At 55.6% G+C, this 18,277-nt stretch overlaps 2 protein-coding genes across 4 annotated transcripts in view; one reads left to right on the plus strand and one right to left on the minus strand.

Moving 5' to 3' along the window:
• Positions 1 to 8,033, plus strand: part of SIM2 (SIM bHLH transcription factor 2) — a gene marked incomplete at both ends in the record, with an annotated part of 42,322 nt that extends 34,289 nt beyond the window's left edge. Inside the window, 4 exons of one of the 2 annotated variants that reach the window (XM_084232056.1) lie at positions 3,167 to 3,314; positions 4,546 to 4,714; positions 5,242 to 5,659; positions 7,603 to 8,033. In XM_084232056.1, the coding sequence (XP_084088182.1) occupies positions 3,167 to 3,314; positions 4,546 to 4,714; positions 5,242 to 5,659; positions 7,603 to 8,033 (1,166 nt within the window). The remainder of the gene's footprint in view (positions 1 to 3,166; positions 3,315 to 4,545; positions 4,715 to 5,241; positions 5,660 to 7,602) is intronic. The other variant, XM_084232057.1, reaches the window with a different exon arrangement.
• A 5,888-nt stretch (positions 8,034 to 13,921) lies between these two features.
• The window catches only part of HLCS (holocarboxylase synthetase), a gene marked incomplete at both ends in the record, with an annotated part of 133,744 nt that continues 129,388 nt past the window's right edge, over positions 13,922 to 18,277 (minus strand). For both annotated transcript variants that reach the window (XM_084232279.1, XM_084232278.1), the window contains 2 exons: positions 13,922 to 14,093; positions 16,116 to 16,329. In XM_084232279.1, coding sequence (XP_084088405.1) covers positions 13,922 to 14,093; positions 16,116 to 16,329 — 386 coding nt within the window. The remainder of the gene's footprint in view (positions 14,094 to 16,115; positions 16,330 to 18,277) is intronic.

An 18,277-nucleotide genomic window follows, 5' to 3' on the forward strand; every position in this document is an offset into this window, starting at 1 on the left:
TAAGTGGGGGCTTACTCATAGCACTCAGTCTGAGGTCACTTGAGACAGCTAGTTAAGAACGGCAGATTGGGTGGGAGCGGGTGCAAAGGGAAGAATGTCATGACTAAGAGTCTAGGGTTTCAGCTTGGATTGCCAGGTCGACTGTGGCCACGGGTCACAGAGAAGAGAAAATAATTCCATGTCTCTGTTTGTTTGGGCTCTGTATCTATGCCTCGTCGGAGCACAGTCAGGGAGGGTCAGAGACGAGAGTCTTTGCGAAGTCTGCTGAGGTATTTGGGGTCCGCTGGCTTCGTTGCATCCAGCTCACGACGATGACAGATCGGTTTAGGAATGTTGTCGGAAGTATAAATACAAGACAAGAAAAAGAAAGTGCCGTGCTGTTCCTGTGGGCTTTACAAATGCTGCCAGAAGGGAGTTCAAAGTCGAAGACACCAACGAGCATTTCCGTTGGAGAAAGAGCACTTCGGGGGGGCCCCACTGATGATGGCGCCTGTGTTTGATCACATTGCTTTTGGGGTTGGGAGCAAGTTGGTTAACGGAGTCTCCCCTAAAAGTGGGCCCACCCCCATGTGTGAGGCCTCAGAGAACCTTCTGGAGGCCCCACAGTGGCCACTCTGGGAAGTGGAGGTGAGAATAGCTGGTCTGGACCCCCCCCGCCCCCCGGTGCCCTCCAGGCCCCACTCCCCTGGCGACGCTGCTTCTGTGAAATGAGGCGCAGTGTGGAAACCGAGCGGGACTCGGAAGCTGGGTTTGGAGGTTAATAAAGCAAACCCCGCGAGAGGCGCATTCCGGCGCCTCTTTCCAACTGCCTCTGTTTACACTCTTCTGCGAGGATTCCTTCCTGCCAGGTGGGTCCGGTGATGTGCACAGGTAGCCCTGGGCAGAGGAGAGCCGGTGCCTGTTCAGAGGGCCCTGCCTCCCCGCAGGGCGGGCCGGTGGCTACCAGGCTCTCGTCCTTCCTTTATCGCTCAGGGGCGTGGCTGATACGTGGTATGTTGACTTCCCACCCCCCGTACAGTGCACTTAGCCATGTGAAAAATAAGCTTTCATTCTGATTCTAAAAGTGATACCTCCTCCTTGCTGGAAATTTGGGAAAAGGTGAAAAGAAGAAAATGAAAATTACTTGCAGAGTGTTATCAGACAGACGATGAAAGTTACTCTGGAGTGGGCCCTCCATGCCTGCCCGCCAGGATTCTGCATCTTCACATAGATGATCTACTCCTCACAACCAGAGGGAGTGGGAGCTGCAGTTATGAATGGGGAAACCGAGGCACAGGAGCGTTGTCCAGGGTCACTGGGGCATGTGTCTGTGTGTGGACACATCTTTCATCCTAAGGCTTATACTGTCTGCAGCTCCACATCTAGTGTGTTCTTCATTTAATGTTACATACATTCTCCACGATAGTACAAATTCTTCTTAGTCACCATTTTACTGGCTGCATAGTATTCCACAGTTGCCGGTCCTCTTCTTATTGCTGCACAGTTAAGTCTCCCCTCCTTTGTTCCCTGACTTATAAGCAGCACTGAGTTACATCTCTTTGTACACAAGTCTTTGCATCACTCAACCAGTTCCTAGAAGTGAAATTAGTGTGTCAATGACCTGTCAAAATGCTTCACGGGGGCCTCCCCTGGTGGCGCAGTGGTTGAGCGCTGGGCTGCAAGGCTGCCCACAGCCTCTGCAGTGCCAGTTCGTTCCCTGGCCGCCGGCGAGGGTCCCACAAAAAAAAAAATGCTTTGCTGGAGGACCACGCTGAGTCCGTTTCCATCAGCACCTGACTACGCCTCTCACCACAGGTTAGCCAGCATCGCCTACTGCCATTTCATTCTTTGTTGAGATAAGATTTACAGAATATAAAATTTACCATTTTCAGTAGGTTTTAATATATTTACAATGTGATGTGCAACTATCACCTTTATCAAATTCCAGGACATTTTCTTAATCGCAGGAGGAGCCTGGTCCTCACTATAAATCACTCCCAGCACCCCTGACCTTCCACCCGGGCAACCCCTAAGCTACCTTCTCTCTCGATGGCTGGACACCACACATAAAGGGAGGCAGCGGCCTTGTGTCGTTGTGCCTGGGGTCGAGCTTCAAAGAGTCGAACATTTGCTTGTCATTTACATGAGTCTTGGGGGCTGTTTGTTCTTGTCCTTTGACCCTGTTCCTTATAGGTCTTGCTGTTTCTAGAAATCTGTATGAAGTCTTTATATGTTAAGATGAATACCTCCTTTACGACAATTTTTCTTCTGCACCAGAATATTTAGCTGCAGGTGCTAGCGTAAATGGTAAAGAGACTCCCCAAGCCACCTGCTCATGTCCCGGCCCGTGTGGGTGTGGGGGAGCTGCTGGCTAGGGCCCTACGGCCAGCCTGCCCCCAGGAGCCCTGGCCAGGTGTCAGTGGTACTTTGTCTTCCTCTCTCCAGAGAGGATTAACCCCTGCTCTCACCCCTCCACTGCCCACCCCAAGCTTCTAGCACTTTCATCCTCCAGCCCTCCCCCACCCTGCAAGCCCTGAGGGGGCGTGGCGGGGGCCGTATGCCCAGGGAGGCTTCCAAGCGAGGCTCTAGGCAGCCCCAGGCTGCCCTGGTGCAGGGATGCTCAGGAGCCAGGCAGAGGCCTTCTCTACCGGGGCGAGCAGGAAATTGATGAGCAAGGAAAACCAGGATCAACGGGAAGAAAATATAAACAGCGCCCGGAGAACAAATCTGTGAGCACACAGGTTCGGGAAGGGAGAACATTGCGGCAACCTGACGCTTAGTTGAATGCGCGTAACTTACTCTTGTTCAAATACAGCATCCTCATGGCCCCGCCCCTAAAAAGCAAAGCCTATTTTTTCTGTGCCAGGAACAAATCTAGGGGCTAATTATTTCTCCCAATGAGATTAGAGTAAATCACTCTCCTTGACAGCGGAGGGAGGGATTGCTCTGTGGCAGAGGCCTTCTGTGTGTGTGTGTGTGTGCACGCGCACGCACGTGTGTACACACACAAATGCGTCTTCCCGTGGAGAGAGCCCACCTCCGCCCCCTTTGCTAAGCTCTCAAAGGTGTTCTCGACCCCCGAGAGATCCAGAGCCAGGGCTGTGGGCCACCCGAGGGAGCAGCGTTCCCAAGACCCCAAGGCGGGACCTGCTAACGGTCTCGGGCCCCTGTCCCCTTGTGTTCGCAGTGCTGGTGAAGGGCCAGGTCACCACCAAGTACTACCGGCTGCTGAGCAAGCTGGGCGGCTGGGTGTGGGTGCAGAGCTACGCCACCGTGGTGCACAACAGCCGCTCGTCCCGGCCCCACTGCATCGTGAGTGTCAATTATGTCCTCACGTAAGTCAGCCGTATTTGTTTCTCTCCTTGCTCTCCTCCGTCCCTCATCCGCCCCTGTTCACGACCATCTCTCTCTCCTCTTCCTCACTGTCCATGTGTCTCCTGTTCTGTTCTGGCTTCCTCTGACCAAACCCATCACTGGGCGAGGCCCAGCCCGTTTCTGCACTTGGGCTGGGGGCCGGGCGCAGCGCAGCCGCGGTGGGGACGGGGACCGGGGAGCCCTCAGCCCGGGGCGTAGCTGAGGATGGGGTCAGGGAGTCAGGTGAGGCGTGTGGGTGGGCAGGCGGCACAGGACAGGGGTGCCCCGTCTGGAACAGCACGGAGAGGGGTCCTGTGTCCCAGGAACACAAAGTCACGCCGTGCGCCCACAAATACCTGGGCCATCGCCCCTGTTCCTGGGCCCCCCCCCCCGCCTCCCTGTCTTCCTGCAGAGCCTGTTGAAAGTGATGGTGATACTGGGCTCCCTTCAACCTCAGAAGGTCAACCTGAGCCACAAACACTTTTGAGACGGTGGAAGCCACAGGACGTCGCTCCCTGCGGCCGTGGCTCCTGGTGCTGAGTCACCTCGCACCCAGCTCTCACCCTGAACTTGAGCCCCAGCAGGTCCCCCCACCTGCTCCTTGAGCAGGATCCCCAGGTGCATCCTCCCGCAGCGAGGAGTCAGGCTCTTGGTTCTCTCACAGGGATTGCCACGTGCCCGGGTTTGCTTTTTGCTTTTTTTTTTTTTAAAGAAGTGAGCGATTTTAGCAAAACTGTAGGGGAGAAGACATTTTGGCTCCTGGATTCCTTGTGTGCAAACAGCTGTGGGCTGGTTCTTTGAGCAACTTCCTCTCTCGTGAACGTGGCCTTTTCGAGCCAGCTCTTTGGGCAGAAGTGGGCGCTGCTGTGGAGCGGACGGCGGACGCCAGGCTCCCGGGCCTCGGGGTCCCGCCCCCCGGACGCTGCCTGGGGCGGCAGGGACTCAGGTGGATGCCCGTGTTTCTGTCCTTCCCTCTTTGCCCTGCACCCTTCCTAGGGCCGCGGGCGTCCCCAGGAATGTGTGGGGTCTGTGCGGGATGGAGGGCGATGCTGGGAGCGACGGTGCGCTGGGCAGGCATCCCTGGGCTCGAGGCCGCAGGGCGCCTCAGGGCGGCCCGGGCAGCGGATGCCGGAGCCGTGAGCGAGCTGGCTCCGGGGAGCTGCCGGGGAGGCCGCTCCGGCCGGACGTGACCGTCCCTCTCTCGCTTCCCAGGGATATCGAGTACAAGGAGCTGCAGTTGTCCCTGGAGCAGGTGCCCACGTCCAAGCCGCAGGACTCCTGGAGGACCGCCCTGTCTACCTCACAAGAAACTAGGAAACTAGCTAAACCCAAAAACACAAAGATGAAGACAAAGCTGAGAACAAACCCGTACCCGCCACAGGTGAGACGGCGTCCCCGGGCCGGGCGGCCGACACCCGAGGGGCTGGAGCAGCCGGCACGTTGACAGCCGAGTCTGCGAGGGCGGCGGGGCCTCTGCCCGCGGGGTGCCTGCAGCTGAAGTCCAGGCTCCCTGGGGCGTCCCCGGGCCCTGACACTCCGCCGCCCCGGGCGGCTGCGCGCGGGGACTGGGCGGTCTAGGAGAAAGACTGGCCGGCGGAATCCTCATCAGTGGCCCGAGCCCCGAGCGTCCCGTCTCCATAGTGATTATTTTTAAATGAAAACTTTCCTTTTCAAAAACGTCCTTTGCGCGCCGCGTCTGCTGTGCTGCCGGCGGGCCGGGGGGCGGGAAGGCCTCTTTCTGCCCAGGCGCTGGGTCCCTGGCCATGCCCCTGTCCTCGAGGGCCCTGGCGAGGGTGGTGGGGTTCCCGCCTAGGGAGGGGAGTGGGCCCTGGGAAGTGGGGGCTTGAGGGGCCGGAGGCAGCTGCTCGGCCCTGGAGCAGGCCCCCATCCGTCTCCTCTGCCACGCAGCAATACAGCTCGTTCCAAATGGACAAACTGGAGTGCAGCCAGCTGGGAAACTGGAGAGCCAGCCCCCCGGCGAACCCCCCGGTGCCCCCAGAACAGCAGCTCCATTCAGCAAGCAGCGACCTCCTGTGCGCCCCGTCCTACAGCCTGCCCTTCTCCTACCATTACGGACACTTCCCTCTAGACTCTCATGTCTTCAGCAGCAAAAAGCCGATGCTGCCAGCCAAATTCGGGCAGCCCCAAGGATCCCCGTGTGAGGTGGCACGCTTTTTCCTAAGCACACTGCCAAGCGGCGGCGAGTGCCAGTGGCATTATGCCAACCCCCTAGTGCCTAGCAGCCCGTCTCCAGCTAAAAACCTTCCAGAGCCACCAGTGAGCACTGCCCGGCACAGCCTGGTGCCCAGCTACGAAGGTGGGTCGTGTTCGCACCAGAGGTGGGCGGGGGCTCCAGGGCACGGGGGGCTGTCCGAGGGGTGTCACTGGGGGCAGAGGTTGCCCTTTGCTGCTTCTAAGCTAGGCTCCCCTGCTCCCAGCGCGAGGCGGCCAGACAGGGAGGCCAGCCCGGTGGGGCCGGTCGTGGTGCCCTGTGGGCACCGGTGACAGTGGGAAGGGCGTTCAGCTACCTTCAGAAAAGCCCTGGTTTCGTTTGCTGCTACCAGAGAGTCAGAGATTTTCCAAAGCAGCTCCCAGGAGCCGAGAAAGCTCTAATTTTACGAGATTACTTTCCACTCCACCCCAAACTGAATGTGGGCGACTGGGTGTCCGCCCTTGCCAGTGCTCAAAGTGTGGAAAACCGTGGTGGAAATCCATGGGTGCTGGGACAGAACCGCCGCTCAGCGGCCCGGGCAAAGGGCACAAGCCCCCCCAGCCTCAGCGCACCTGGGAGCAGGACAGCCCTGCGCAGGCACCGCGCACAGGGGGTGTCCCCAGCACTTGCGGTTTTGAGCACAGAGAGGCAGGACTTCCCGCCACGTCCTGCGAGGCGCAGGCAGGAGGAGGTCCCCAGGGGAGGTGCCACCAGCAGCCCCAGCCCCAGCCCGACTGCTGTGTGCTCGATGGGCCCAGCCCCAGCAGGGGCAGAAGGTGGGGAGTGGGGTTTGACACCGGGTGTGTTCCTGTCCCAGCAGACCCAGCGGCCCAGCCAAGTACAGACTCAGGGCTGCAGGGGTCCAGCGGGGGTCGCTAAATGTGACAGTCCGGGCAAAGAACCACCTTGCGTGGAGGAGCGCTCCCTGGAGCCTTCGCCCCAGAGCTCTCCCCCTCTGGAGGCGGGGAGTGTGCGGCCTCTCCGCAGGCTGCTTGCAGGATCTCCATGCTGGGAGCCAGGCTGCGTGTTAGGTTTGTCTCCAAATCTGAGAAGAGGGACAGATCATGGGAGATGATCAGGAGATGATCAGGTCGTTTTTGAAAGTAGCCAGTTTGGAAAAGAACCAGTCACGGGCAGTGCAGCCCTGCCTGGGCCCAGTGACACTGGACCCCGTCCCCACCATGTGGGCGCCCAGGCCCTCAAATACTCAAAGCAGGGGTTTCCCTGAACAGCCAAGAGAGAAAGACAAAGCAAGGATTTCGATAGCTGAAAATACCCGCTTGAGGGTGACTTGAAAGAATTATTTCTGAGTGAGAGTTGGCCCGTGATAGAAAACAACTGGATTTTGTAGCGCTGCTACGCTGAGAGTGAAAGAGGTGCCAACTGCCTCATTTGTCACGCACCGGGAAAATGAGCCAGAGGTGCGAATTTGGGGCAATTTGTGATCCACTTTCTAGTTTTGTTGCTATTAAAGGAAAAAAAAATGTGGCTTAAGGGGGAAAAAATTCAGGGAGCTGCTGGATTGCACGAGGCACCTCCTTCCCGAGGGGGGCCCTGCATGAGCAGCCGAGGGGGCCGAGACGCGCGGCTCTCCCCGCCCGGGCACATCAGCAGAAGTGACCAGGGCCCAGGGGCGCCTCCAACCAGGGCCGCGAGGACCCGCCCGGCAGCGTGGCCGCTCTCGGCGCGTGACTGCGCGCGGCCAGGGGCAGGTGCAGGTGCAGCGCGGCCAGGGGGCAGGTGCGGGGCCGCGCCGCGTGCCGCTTCTGCGTCGTGGAGACGCGAGCCAGTCAGGTGCGCTCCGGGTCCGCGCCCGAGCGCGCGCTGCATCCTGTGGTGGCGACGCTGCGCGTAATCAAGCGTGTCCTTAACCTCCTGCCGCCGCGGCTCCTGGAGCGCACCTGGAGCGCACCTGGCGACGCACGGCGGGCCCTGGGCCGCGCGGGGGGGAGGGCTGCGGGGGGACCCGGGGGGCGCGGGGGGACCCGGGGGCTCGGGGGGGGGCGCGGGGGGCCGGCGCTCCCCCGCGCGCGTCTAACGTGTCCCTGTCCCCGCAGCGCCCGCCGCCGCGCGCAGGTTCGGCGAGGACCCCGCGCCGCCGCCGCCGAGCTTCCCGAGCTGCGGCCACTACCGCGAGGAGCCCGCGCCGGGCCCGGCCAAGGCCGCGCGCCACCCCGGCCGGGACGCGGCGCGCCTGGCGCTGGCCCGCGCGGCCCCCGACTGCTGCGCGCCCCCGGCCCCCGAGCCCCCCGGCGCGCCGGCGCAGCTGCCCTTCGTGCTGCTCAACTACCACCGCGTGCTGGCGCGGCGCGGGCCGCTGGGGGGCGCTGCGCCCCCCGCGCCCGGCCTCGGCGGCGGCCCCGGAGCCCCCGAGGCGGCGGCCGGCGCGCTGCGGCCCCGGCCCCCCGGCCCCGCCGCCGCCGCGCCCCCCGGCGCGCCCCTGCCGCACTACCTGGGCGCCTCGGTCATCATCACCAACGGCAGGTGACCCCCGGCCGGGCCCCGGCGGCGCGGGGAGCAGCCACGGCCGGGCCGCCCGGGCGCCTGTGCGCAAAGCCGGCCGGGCTGGAGCGCGCGGCGCGCGGTTACGTTAATTTATACAGAGACGACTATTTTAATAGAACGCGCAGCCGACTTCTAGGTTTTTATCGTACGCCCGAAACGCCGGGGTCGAGGGCCGCGAGGAGCCGGCCCCACGCTGGCTCCAGGGGGGCTCCCCGAAGGGCAGAGCTGGGCGCCCCCGGGTGACCCCCACCTGATGGGGGGGGCTTGGTGCCCTCAGGCCGGCGCCCTCGCTGTCCCCAGGCCCTCGAGACCCTGGGCCTGGAGGCGGGTCCGCCCGCGGGGGGAGGAACCTGCCCTGCAGCCCCTGCGCCCGGCCCTGGCCCACCCGGAGCCCGGCCTCCTGGGCCTCCTGGGCGCAGCGCCCTCTGCTCTTAGCGTAGGGCAGCGCGGTGGTTTCAGGGCCCACGGGGAGACCACGCCCTGCCTTGGGAAGCCACTGGGGCGGCTCCTTTCAAGTTGTTTTCTTTAACCCTTTCTTCAATTCAAAAAGCAACAAGCCGAGACCAAGGGGTGAAGTCAAGTGTGCTTGACCGGTCCATCGCGAGCGCTTCCCACCCCCGAACTCAACACCAAGAATAGCACCTTCAGAATATATTCGATAGGCATGAAATGCAAGAAATATATATATATATATATATAGCTAGCTAGCTGGCCAGATCTTTTATGAAATGACATGTGGAAGGTTTAGGTGCCCAAGGCGATTGCCCCTCCCCCAGTTGAATTCCCAGGCCAAAGCCGTCTGACCCACGCAGACCTTCGCCAGCCTCGTGTTTGCTACAAGTAGTGCTAATAAAGGTAGTTAAATTGCATGTGCAATATGAGACGTGTGGGGTGGCCGCGCTCCGGTGGAAGAAAAACGTGCTAAAGGGATGTGGCGAGACCCGCGTAGACATTCTCTCCCACACTCTGCATTTTATAGGGAGCCAGAAAACTCCCCGTGAGCTTGCCCTGTGTGTAAGCAGGGGCAGGGAATTCTTTATCACAAAGCACCAGCATGGTTCGAAAAAGAAACTTTCATGAATTTTGATTTTATATTTCTGCTTGGCGATTTCCCCACCCGAAACTCATGCTCTGGCCCCGAGGCAGATGGAGGCCTTGACCGGGCGTCTCTGATGGGCTCGCGCCAGTCACACGCCATCCTTTTGCTGCTCTGTCAAAGAGGGTGTACTCTAGGCATTGCTTTCCACCTTTTTGAGTGGAAAGAGGTTTTTCACACGTCTTTTAATTCATTCTGGAATCAAAGTGCACACGCGTTCATTGTTTCTGCAGATGTGAGATGATCGCCAAGGTCGCACTCTGAGGCCCTGCCTCCTCCCCAGGGGGCTAGTTGCCTTAGGGTCCAGGTAACATTTGCAAATTTAGGATCAGGTGTGGGGCACCCAAGGGGCTGGATCAGAGAAGGGAAGGAGGACCCCTCCCTGCGACCCGCTGCCCCTCGGGACGCCCCAGTGAGCTGCGCCTGGCCATTATTTTTTATGCTCACGCGACTCTTAATCCAACCGTGATTGAAGGTTCGGGTTGGATGAGGTATCGCCTGATCTTTTTCAATAAAGTACCACAAAATGCTTTTGTGTCTACTTTGTTGTGAACCACTGGGGGCTGGATTTAGTGACCACACATCGCCAAGGTGTTGGGAGCCGGTGGTGATCACAGGTTACTGTTCAGAAAGACCCTGACGGATTACAAAGGCTGTGACATACACAGGCTGAGTCAGAGTGCGAGTCAGGGGACGCTCCTGTCTAAACAGCGTGGCTTTCATAGCCTGGAACAGAAGGTTTCTGTGGAAGTCATTTCCGGGGGGCGGCAGCTCAGTGGTTACTACGCAACGTAGTCTTGTTACCTCCATCTCCAAGACCCAGCACTTTTAAGCTGGGGGTATAGTGTCTTCACTTCTATGCGGCTCTGGCAGGGGAGAGGGAGAATTTTCATAAATACGCTTTTCTTTCACAAAAAGAGGAGAAAGTCATGCCCAACAGGCTGACAAAAATGCCAGATCAAATGGATTTGAGAAATAAGCCCAGTTCAAGATGGGGAAAGGAATTCCTTTATGGCCAAGGAAGTCCTTCTAGAAGAGCCGTTCCATTCATACCTGTGTAGAGAAGTGAGCAGGGCGTGGAGGGCTGTGCTGAGGGCATCTGCAAGATGCTGTATTCTCTGTCTCCCCCCAACCTCTTGTCCTTTTCCAAGTCCTGTCCAGCCTGCCCTCCTCCCTTGGACCCTGAGGGTGGGAGAGGTTTCTAGGGTCCATGAATCCCGTCCAGTCTGCCAAATTGTAACTGTACCTGGGTCGACTGTGGAGGCTGCGACAGAGAAAATGGAATCAGAAGAGTATTTTCAAGCAAACACCGTAAAATTACAATAGCTTGTATTTTTAGTGACTCGAAGCTCCTGGGTTATCTGAGGTGCGTTATTCCAGCTGCTCCTAAACTTAAGTATGATACTTCAGGTTAAAATTGGGGGGGGGGGGGAGCCATCAAGGCAAAATTCAAACAGATGCTACAACCCCCCACTCTGTTCTTACAGTTTGTTGTAACATTAAATTTATTTTTAAATTTAAAGAAGTCACATTAAATTGTTAAGATGTTTTCTCACCTCAGTTAAAAAGATTTTTACTTTGGGGGTTTCTATAACTTTCAGGGGTAGTAAGATTTCTCTTTTGTATGACACAGAATACATTTGTCAAAAACACATCCCCTCAAAGCACCCGCTTCTTAATGATTACAAATACATACATACTCCTTACTATGTAAAACTATTTATTTTGTAAAAATATGTTTAAATATGAATAAAAATACTGTAACCAAAAAGGGCTGCCTGTTTTTAAAAATGAAACTTGTAAAAAAAAAAAAATGACAATGAGTCCAAACTATATAGAAAGTCTTAAAGTTTATTTTGGTAAACTTGCTTTTATAGGCATTGGTTTAAAATACTTTTCAAAGACAATTCTTTGAAAAGCTAAAAATGCAAAGGTTTACATTTTTATTTCAAATATGCATAGTAATTATCCAGGAAAAAGGTTTCTCCATTTTCTGTCTGTTGAGCGAACAGATCGACAGGATGTAAGCCTGAAATGTCTCCCTTTTCATTCGGAAACTGTTGGATGGGGCTGTCTTGTCTCCTGGTTTGACTCAAGGGTGGAGGTGACCCATGTGAGTGCATGTGTGTGTGCGCGCATGTGTGTACGTGGGAGTTGGGGGCTGGGGGCTGCCTGCAACCCCCACCTGGGCCTGTGTGCCCAACCCCTGTTGGAGCTACTTGCTCCCACATCAGGCAAAATCAGCAGCTGAACAGCAAACACACTATTTTATGCTGGACCCTAATTCTTTCTGCTCTGACCACTCCCTTTGAAAGCTGCCAAGGTGCCCCGCGCTGGGGAGCACGGCTCAACCGGGACCCCACGAAGCCCAGACATTGCTGTCCTATTTTAGGGTTCACTTCCCCTTGAGTTCCCGTGGTCTGCCTAGAAGGATGTCTTGTCTTCTACAGAACCCAACAGATTCTCAGTGCACAGCCTCTAAGCTGGAGACAGTTCAGTGTCCTAACGGCACACGCCAATCCTGAGTTTAATTGCTGAGTTTCCAGATGGAGAAGAAAATGCAAAGCTTCTGTTAAGACTGTAAAGCTCCTTGATCACAGATTTCCAGGCACATAAATGCCCCAGATCGATGACTACAGGGTAGCAAATAGAAAAGTTTCCTTAATGCTAACAGCTACAGGTAAAATGCCTTTCTCCTGCTGCTCTATATGAAGCAGCATTTAAAAGTCTTTGGTTCATCTGAAGCAAAAATCAGGTTGATGAAAAATGCAGCATTGGCCTCAGGTCTGTTTAGTCGTGCACAGGACAACCGGGTGTCGAGACGGGTAAGTCTTAGAAGCACAGAGCAAAGCGGTACACCGAAACATCTCCATCCGCTGTGACACAGCCACACCTCATTAGTTTTAATTTACCGAAAGGAAATTAAATGATAACATTTTCCCCCAAAGGAGAACTGTCTAGAATAGGACTTCAGCTTAAAACAAAACATAGCATGTTTTTCATTTAAAAAACCCCCCAAAAGAGGCACAGAAGGCAGTGATGGCAGCTCTGAGCGATGACTTGCCTTATATTACAAAGTTTGAGAAATTAAACTTGCGACATTCACAGGGAGATGGTTCTTCCTGGTGATATTTTGCAGACGCCCTGCTGAGAGGGAGTCCATTTCGTAATTTGGGGGTGGTGTGGACATTTATTTAAACTTGCCACTAATTCCCAAAGAAGGCTTGAGCATTTGGGAGACAGAGACTTTTTTTTTTTTTTTAAAGAAAACTAATTCTAATTGAAGCCTTATTTGCAAAAATTACTTTTGAAGTTCTTTTAAAGTTTCATTTCCAAAAAACACATATTGGTTTGGTGTACTTAACTAAACATGTTATTTTTTTGCTTCCTATGGGGCGCTCTGTGCTTGGCTAAAGGTAGACAGAATTTATACTGAAAACCACAAGTTTCTGGAACTAGCTGGGCTGGGTGAGGGCTGGATAAAGATGGGGCTGGGGTGCACTGAGGGGGTTCTGTTCAAAGCTGAGAGCTCCAGGGAGTTTTTTTTTTTTTTTTCTCCATTGATTTCAGTTGGGACTGACAAGAAGACAGAAAAGTGGACAAAAACGGGTCTTTTAAGGCTGAGGAGTAATGTGATTCCCAACTTCCACAGAGATAGGAGTGCATGGAGAGGCATGAGGACATCTGGAAATAGCATGTGCAGATCAAAGGCTTCCTTCCTTTTGTTCTTCCAGGGAGACTTTTAGGGCATCAGATTTTGAACATCTTCTAAAGCTTCACACGCCCGGTGTGCGCACACACACCCCTGGCCAACGATGGCATTAGTATCAGTAACATTTTTATCTTGGCAATATAGGAAAAAATGAGGCCAAAAGTTATGATTTACAAGGAAATGCCAGGTTCTTCTCTACTCTGTACCGCAGTCTTGCGCCCCACATTTCAAAGCGAGCCTGGAACTGGCCTGAAGGCCCCGGGTCTCCGCAGCGGTGTGGGAGAGGGAGACATCAGCCCCAGCGGGCACAGCGCAGGCTCCTCCCCACATCCAAGCAATGCTTCATCAGCACTACGGACCTTCAGCTTCACCCATCACTTTAGAATATGAGGTTAACTTATGAAAAGCGCGCTCATAAAATAATGTCAAATTAACTGGTTTCCTCTCCAAGGTCACGGTCACCGTACCAGTGGGATGTGCCTCTGCAACCGCGGAGATAGTGGGGTTGAACCACCAAGCGCCCTTAGAGTAGGTCACTTTCTCTTTGCTTCACTAACAAAAATTAAAACAACTACAAAGTGCCAGTATATGTCCCACTGGAAAACACTTCCCTGGCTGCTTCTAAGCGAGGGCACAAAATGGCAAACTGGCCTGGGTCCCGGAGCTTTTTGGCTTTATTTGTCTTAGTCTAGGGATAAAGGTTGCTACTGCTGGCAAAATAATTTGAGTGATTCTACTGCTGTTTCCACATACAAACATTTGGGGGGCAGGAGGAGAACCGTAAACACACTTCCCAGTCCAAGAAGGGAGCAATACTCCCCACCTAGCTCGGGCTGTGCCAAGCCTAAGCCTGCCCCATGCGTGGCCTCGGCGCCTTCTGCCCGAGAAAACCTTCCACCACCAAGATGACCCCCACGGAAGCCAGCGGAAAAATGATCAGATTCCTGTCAGAGGGAGTAAAAGTTCACCTCCAGCTCCAAGTTGCTTTTGCAGAACCGTGGGCTGGAACAGGGGTCGGGTCCCAACCCTCCCCTCACACTGTGAAGGTGCCTGGGGGCTGGGACTAGCGCTGCTTGGGGAGGATGAGGTTCCTCAGCATGTCGAAGGAGTTCCCGTCGGGGTGCACCGTCTCTACCTGGCCGCCCTCCTGGTGCACCTGCAGGTACCCCGAGTCGTCCAGGCCCACCACCGACACCTCCGGCCCCTCAGCGCTGCCCAGCCGGACACGCTGAGCACTGAAAAGGAAAAAAGAGCATATGGCGATCACACAGGACACGAGGTGGACAGTTCAGTGACTCAACTACGCCAGGGTTTGGGGGCTGGGGGGCGGGGAGCCAGCTGACACCCCAGGCTGCATGCCCGCCTCGCCACCACAGGGCGTGTCCTAACTACAGCAGGTCTCGAACAGAAGTGTGTGGGTCGGAGCTGTTTTGCTATAACATGGTGAGGGAACAAAACCAAACCCGATTCCCAGGCAGGGCCACCATCTGGGGGGTTGGCAGTTTCTCCCTGCGTCTGTGTAGGACTTTACCAGGGGGCTTGGGTTTGCCCACATCACAGTGATGTGCCCGTGGGCTCGTTAGTTGGGTCTCAAGGGCGCCCCTAGTTGTGTGTGTGTGATGCTCCCGTAATGGGAGGGTGTCCTGTCCAGAGTGGGGTCCCCCTTGTGCCCTGAGCTGCTGAGACTGGCTCTAGCCACAGTGACCCTGAACTGGACTAAGTGTGTTGGAAAATGACTATGTGAAGACAAAGAGTAAGAGATTTGTCAGGGATGAAAGAAGAACAAAGGGACATGGCAACTACTGCAGGGCATGCCCGTCATTAGGGGAAGGCTCCTCAACAATCAGCTCATGAGTGTTGAATATTAGAAGTTTGGGGTCTTTAGATGTTTGGGGGTGTTCTGTGACCAGAAATCCACAGTAGGAACTTGACTCTTGGCGTCAGCCAGCCGACGGTCACTGGTGCCCTCACATGCCATTTTGCTCGAGGTTACAGGGCCCGTATGGACAAGGCCTCAACTATGGACGAGGTTAGCGGGGGACGCGCTGCCTTCGACTGACCGGGCAGCAAAAGCGTGGGGCAGAGCTGGGAGTCCAGCTGACCATCTGGGGGAGGATTTGCGCCCGTCCCCTCGTCTCTGACACGTTCAGGAAACACTGAACAGTGGTCTAGGATTTTTGCCTGAAATGGGCCTGTTCTTGGCTGAGTTGAGTAAGTTTTGTCTTCTGAAAGAGAATTGGATGGCCACGTAAAAGTGAAACTCATTCTAATTCTACTGCTAATTCGTTTGAAGACTCTCCAAATGTTCCCTCCTGGTGAACAGCTTTAAAAGTATTACCTTACCCCCCAAATTTTATTTTGAAGAATTTCCAGCCTACAGGAAAGTCGAAAAGACAGTGCAAAGAAATTCACGTATCCTCACGGCAACAGACACTTTTTATATTTGCTCTCGCCTTCCGGCTCCCGGTCTTCCTTTGCTGAACCTATGAGCGGCATCGTGGTCTTGACCCACCAGAGCTTCAACGTGCATCTCATAAGCCTAACAGCCATCTCCTACACAGCGCCAACCCAACATCCCCCTCGTAACATTATCTGATGGACAGCCTGAGTTCAAGTCCCGCCATTGTCTATCAGGATCCTCTGTGGCTTTCCTATCCCTTGCGGATTTCCTGCCGTCCAGGGTCTAATGACGGCCACACACTGCACGAGTTGCCCTGTCACTTTGTTCCTCCCCACCCCTGACAAATCCCTCACTCCCTTGTTATTTTCTGCAGTTTATGTCGTTGCTATTTTTGAAGGGCTGAAGCCTGTGGGTACACATCAGGCTTCCCAAGCTGTAGGTGCGCGAGCACCCCTGGAATATTAGTTAACACACAAGTGCTGGCCCCACTTCGGAGGCCCAGGGTGGGACACAGGGGAAGCTGCCTCTCCAACAAGTTCCCAGGTGAGGCAGCTGCGTGCCTGGAATCTCACTGTGAGAACAACTATTGTCTAGAATGTGCCACAAAGTAGACTGTCTGTCTCAGAGTCAGGCCCACGTTAAACACGTGGGGAACCACCCTGGTGTTGCCAGGACCCCACCGCCCGCCGCCAGGAGGCACGGGGGGCCAGCAGGTGAGCTAACTTGCTCACCACCACGTTTCTCCATCAGAAAGGTAAAAAAAAAATTATCTCGACCAGGGCTTAGCTTCTCATTTTCACATGCTGTGCTGACTTAGCGAAGGAATCTGAAAAGAACGGGGCTGGCCCGCACTGACCTGTGCACCCAGTATTTATAATAAAGGGGAAGGATGCCGTCGGGCCCTTTGTCCTGGAACGAATCGATCAGCGTCTCCAGCTGGGTCACGGCCCTGGCGAGGAGGCAGTCCACCCGCAGGGGCGGCAGGTCGGCCCCCTGCTGTTTGTTGTGCTCAGAGACCAGGTCATTGATGCAGATGGTGGGGTTGCTGTTGGTCACGTTGAATCCACAGCCTGGACAAAAACAAACCGGCCACTGAAAACCAGGAGCGGCTCGACCTCGAAAGGAGGCAGAGTCCCTCCCGCCAGGGGTCTCTGCCCCCTTTCCTCATGTCGACCGGGCAGAGGGCCTTTCTGAAGCCCACCTTCTTTCCGCCCTTCCTTCCTTACCTTGTTCAAACCGAGGCCGACCGATAAGCTGGGGAAGTGAATGGGGTGGAGAAAACGCAAGGTCATCTGGTTCATTTAGAAGCCAGGGATGAGACCTCCCCAGAGCTGCTTCTGCAGGAAGCGTCCCCTGCGGTCCAGGCCAGGCTCGCGCTCTTGGCCAGGGCCAGGGGGCCAGGGCCTCTCGGACAGGCTCCTGACCCCAGGCAGTGGGGTCCTAGCAGGCTTATCTCTGCTGTTCCTCAACACCCGTCCCCTGGGGAGAGGCTAGGGGCTTTCCAGAGACGTGGAGTCTCACTTCTGCAGGGCCGTGAGTCGGCCTCAAGGGGTCTTGAGCGAGTAGCACCTGCCCGAGAAGCAGCGAGAGAGACATGACTGTGTCCCTTCGGGGCGTCCAGGAAAAAACTCCCAAAATACGGGCTCAGAGGGATCAACGCAGCTTACAGGCACTATTCTTTGGTAAATGTTCTAAGTCACAGTCAGTGGAAGCGGAAGGACCCATTAGCCTCGTTAAAAACAAACAAACAAAAAATAGCTACTACAACACAAAGTGATGTACGTTACACCTGGGAAAAAACAACACAGCAACAGGGGCAGAGTCTGCAGTTGCTCACGCCCTCCATCCTCCCTCTGAGCAGTAGACGCACGCAGAGGACCCAGGGAGCGCGAGTGTGTGTGTGTGTAGGGTGTGTGTGTAGGGTGTGTGTGGTGTGTGTGTGTAGGGGGGTGTGTGGGGGTGTGTGTAGGGTGTGTGTGTGGGTAGGGGGTGTGTGTGGTGTGTGGGTAGGGTGTGTGTGTAGGGGGAGTGTGTGTGTGTGTGTGTGTGTGTGTAGGGGGTGTGTGTGTGTGTGAATAAAGGGCCCAGAGCCCCTCGTATTCGGAAGATGGAAAGTCCCGAGGAAACAGCAGCGCCGCCTGCTGGTGACTAAGGTTGCATCCTTAGGGGACCAGCGAGACCCTGAATCTCTTCCAGGTCCAAGTCACCCCAACCCTCCTTCCCAGCACCCCCAAGCTCTAGTGAAAGCTATGGTTTCCCCACAGGGAAATGTTTCTCTGGCCCCACGCGGACAGAAGCCCTCAGCACCCTGAACCTCCTCCTTTTCTCTGTCTCCCACCTGGGGACTCAGTGGAGATGGATGGAGCCGGGGTGCAGGCAGCTCGCCCTGAGCAAGTTAGCCCAGAACAATCTAGCCCGCAGGCCGCAGAGCTGTGTGCTCTCCTGCCGCACTGCCCACAAAAGTTTTCTGTCTACCACGGATTTTTGATCAGCAATAATCCCTTAGGGGGAGGCTGGTGGTTGGGGTCTAAGAACTTCTGGAAACACTAATGAGGCTGTCTGGCTGGTGACACAGGAGCCGAGGGTGAAACTGGGAACCCCCATGACCAGCCAGGGGCTTCTTCTGAACATTAAGAATAAGGTGACTTTTGGGCCTCCCTGATGGCGCAAAGGGTTAAGTCTCAGCACTATGAAGCTATCACCAGGCATTGCAGCAAGAGTTCGCTCCCCCGCCAGGGAGCTACGCACATGGCGCAGACCTCTCCTGTCTCCCCGCTGCTCCCAATCAGCAGTGTGTTTCAGTAGATCTGCCTGTTCTGCTCCCCACTCTGTCTTGGTGAATCCTCTTACTCCCCACACCTCTGGCCTGTACCCCAGCTCTTGTATGCATAAATAAATAAAATAAATCTTTTTAAAAAAGTGACTTTTAGGGGGACGGAAGGGGAAGGATTGGGGTCAAAATGAGGGGGTTGCAATTGTATGGGGAATATCAAAATAAAATTTATTATTAAAAAAAAA

This window comes from Talpa europaea, assembly GCF_964194135.1.
Source record: "Talpa europaea genome assembly, chromosome: 4".
Taxonomy (NCBI): domain Eukaryota; kingdom Metazoa; phylum Chordata; class Mammalia; order Eulipotyphla; family Talpidae; genus Talpa; species Talpa europaea.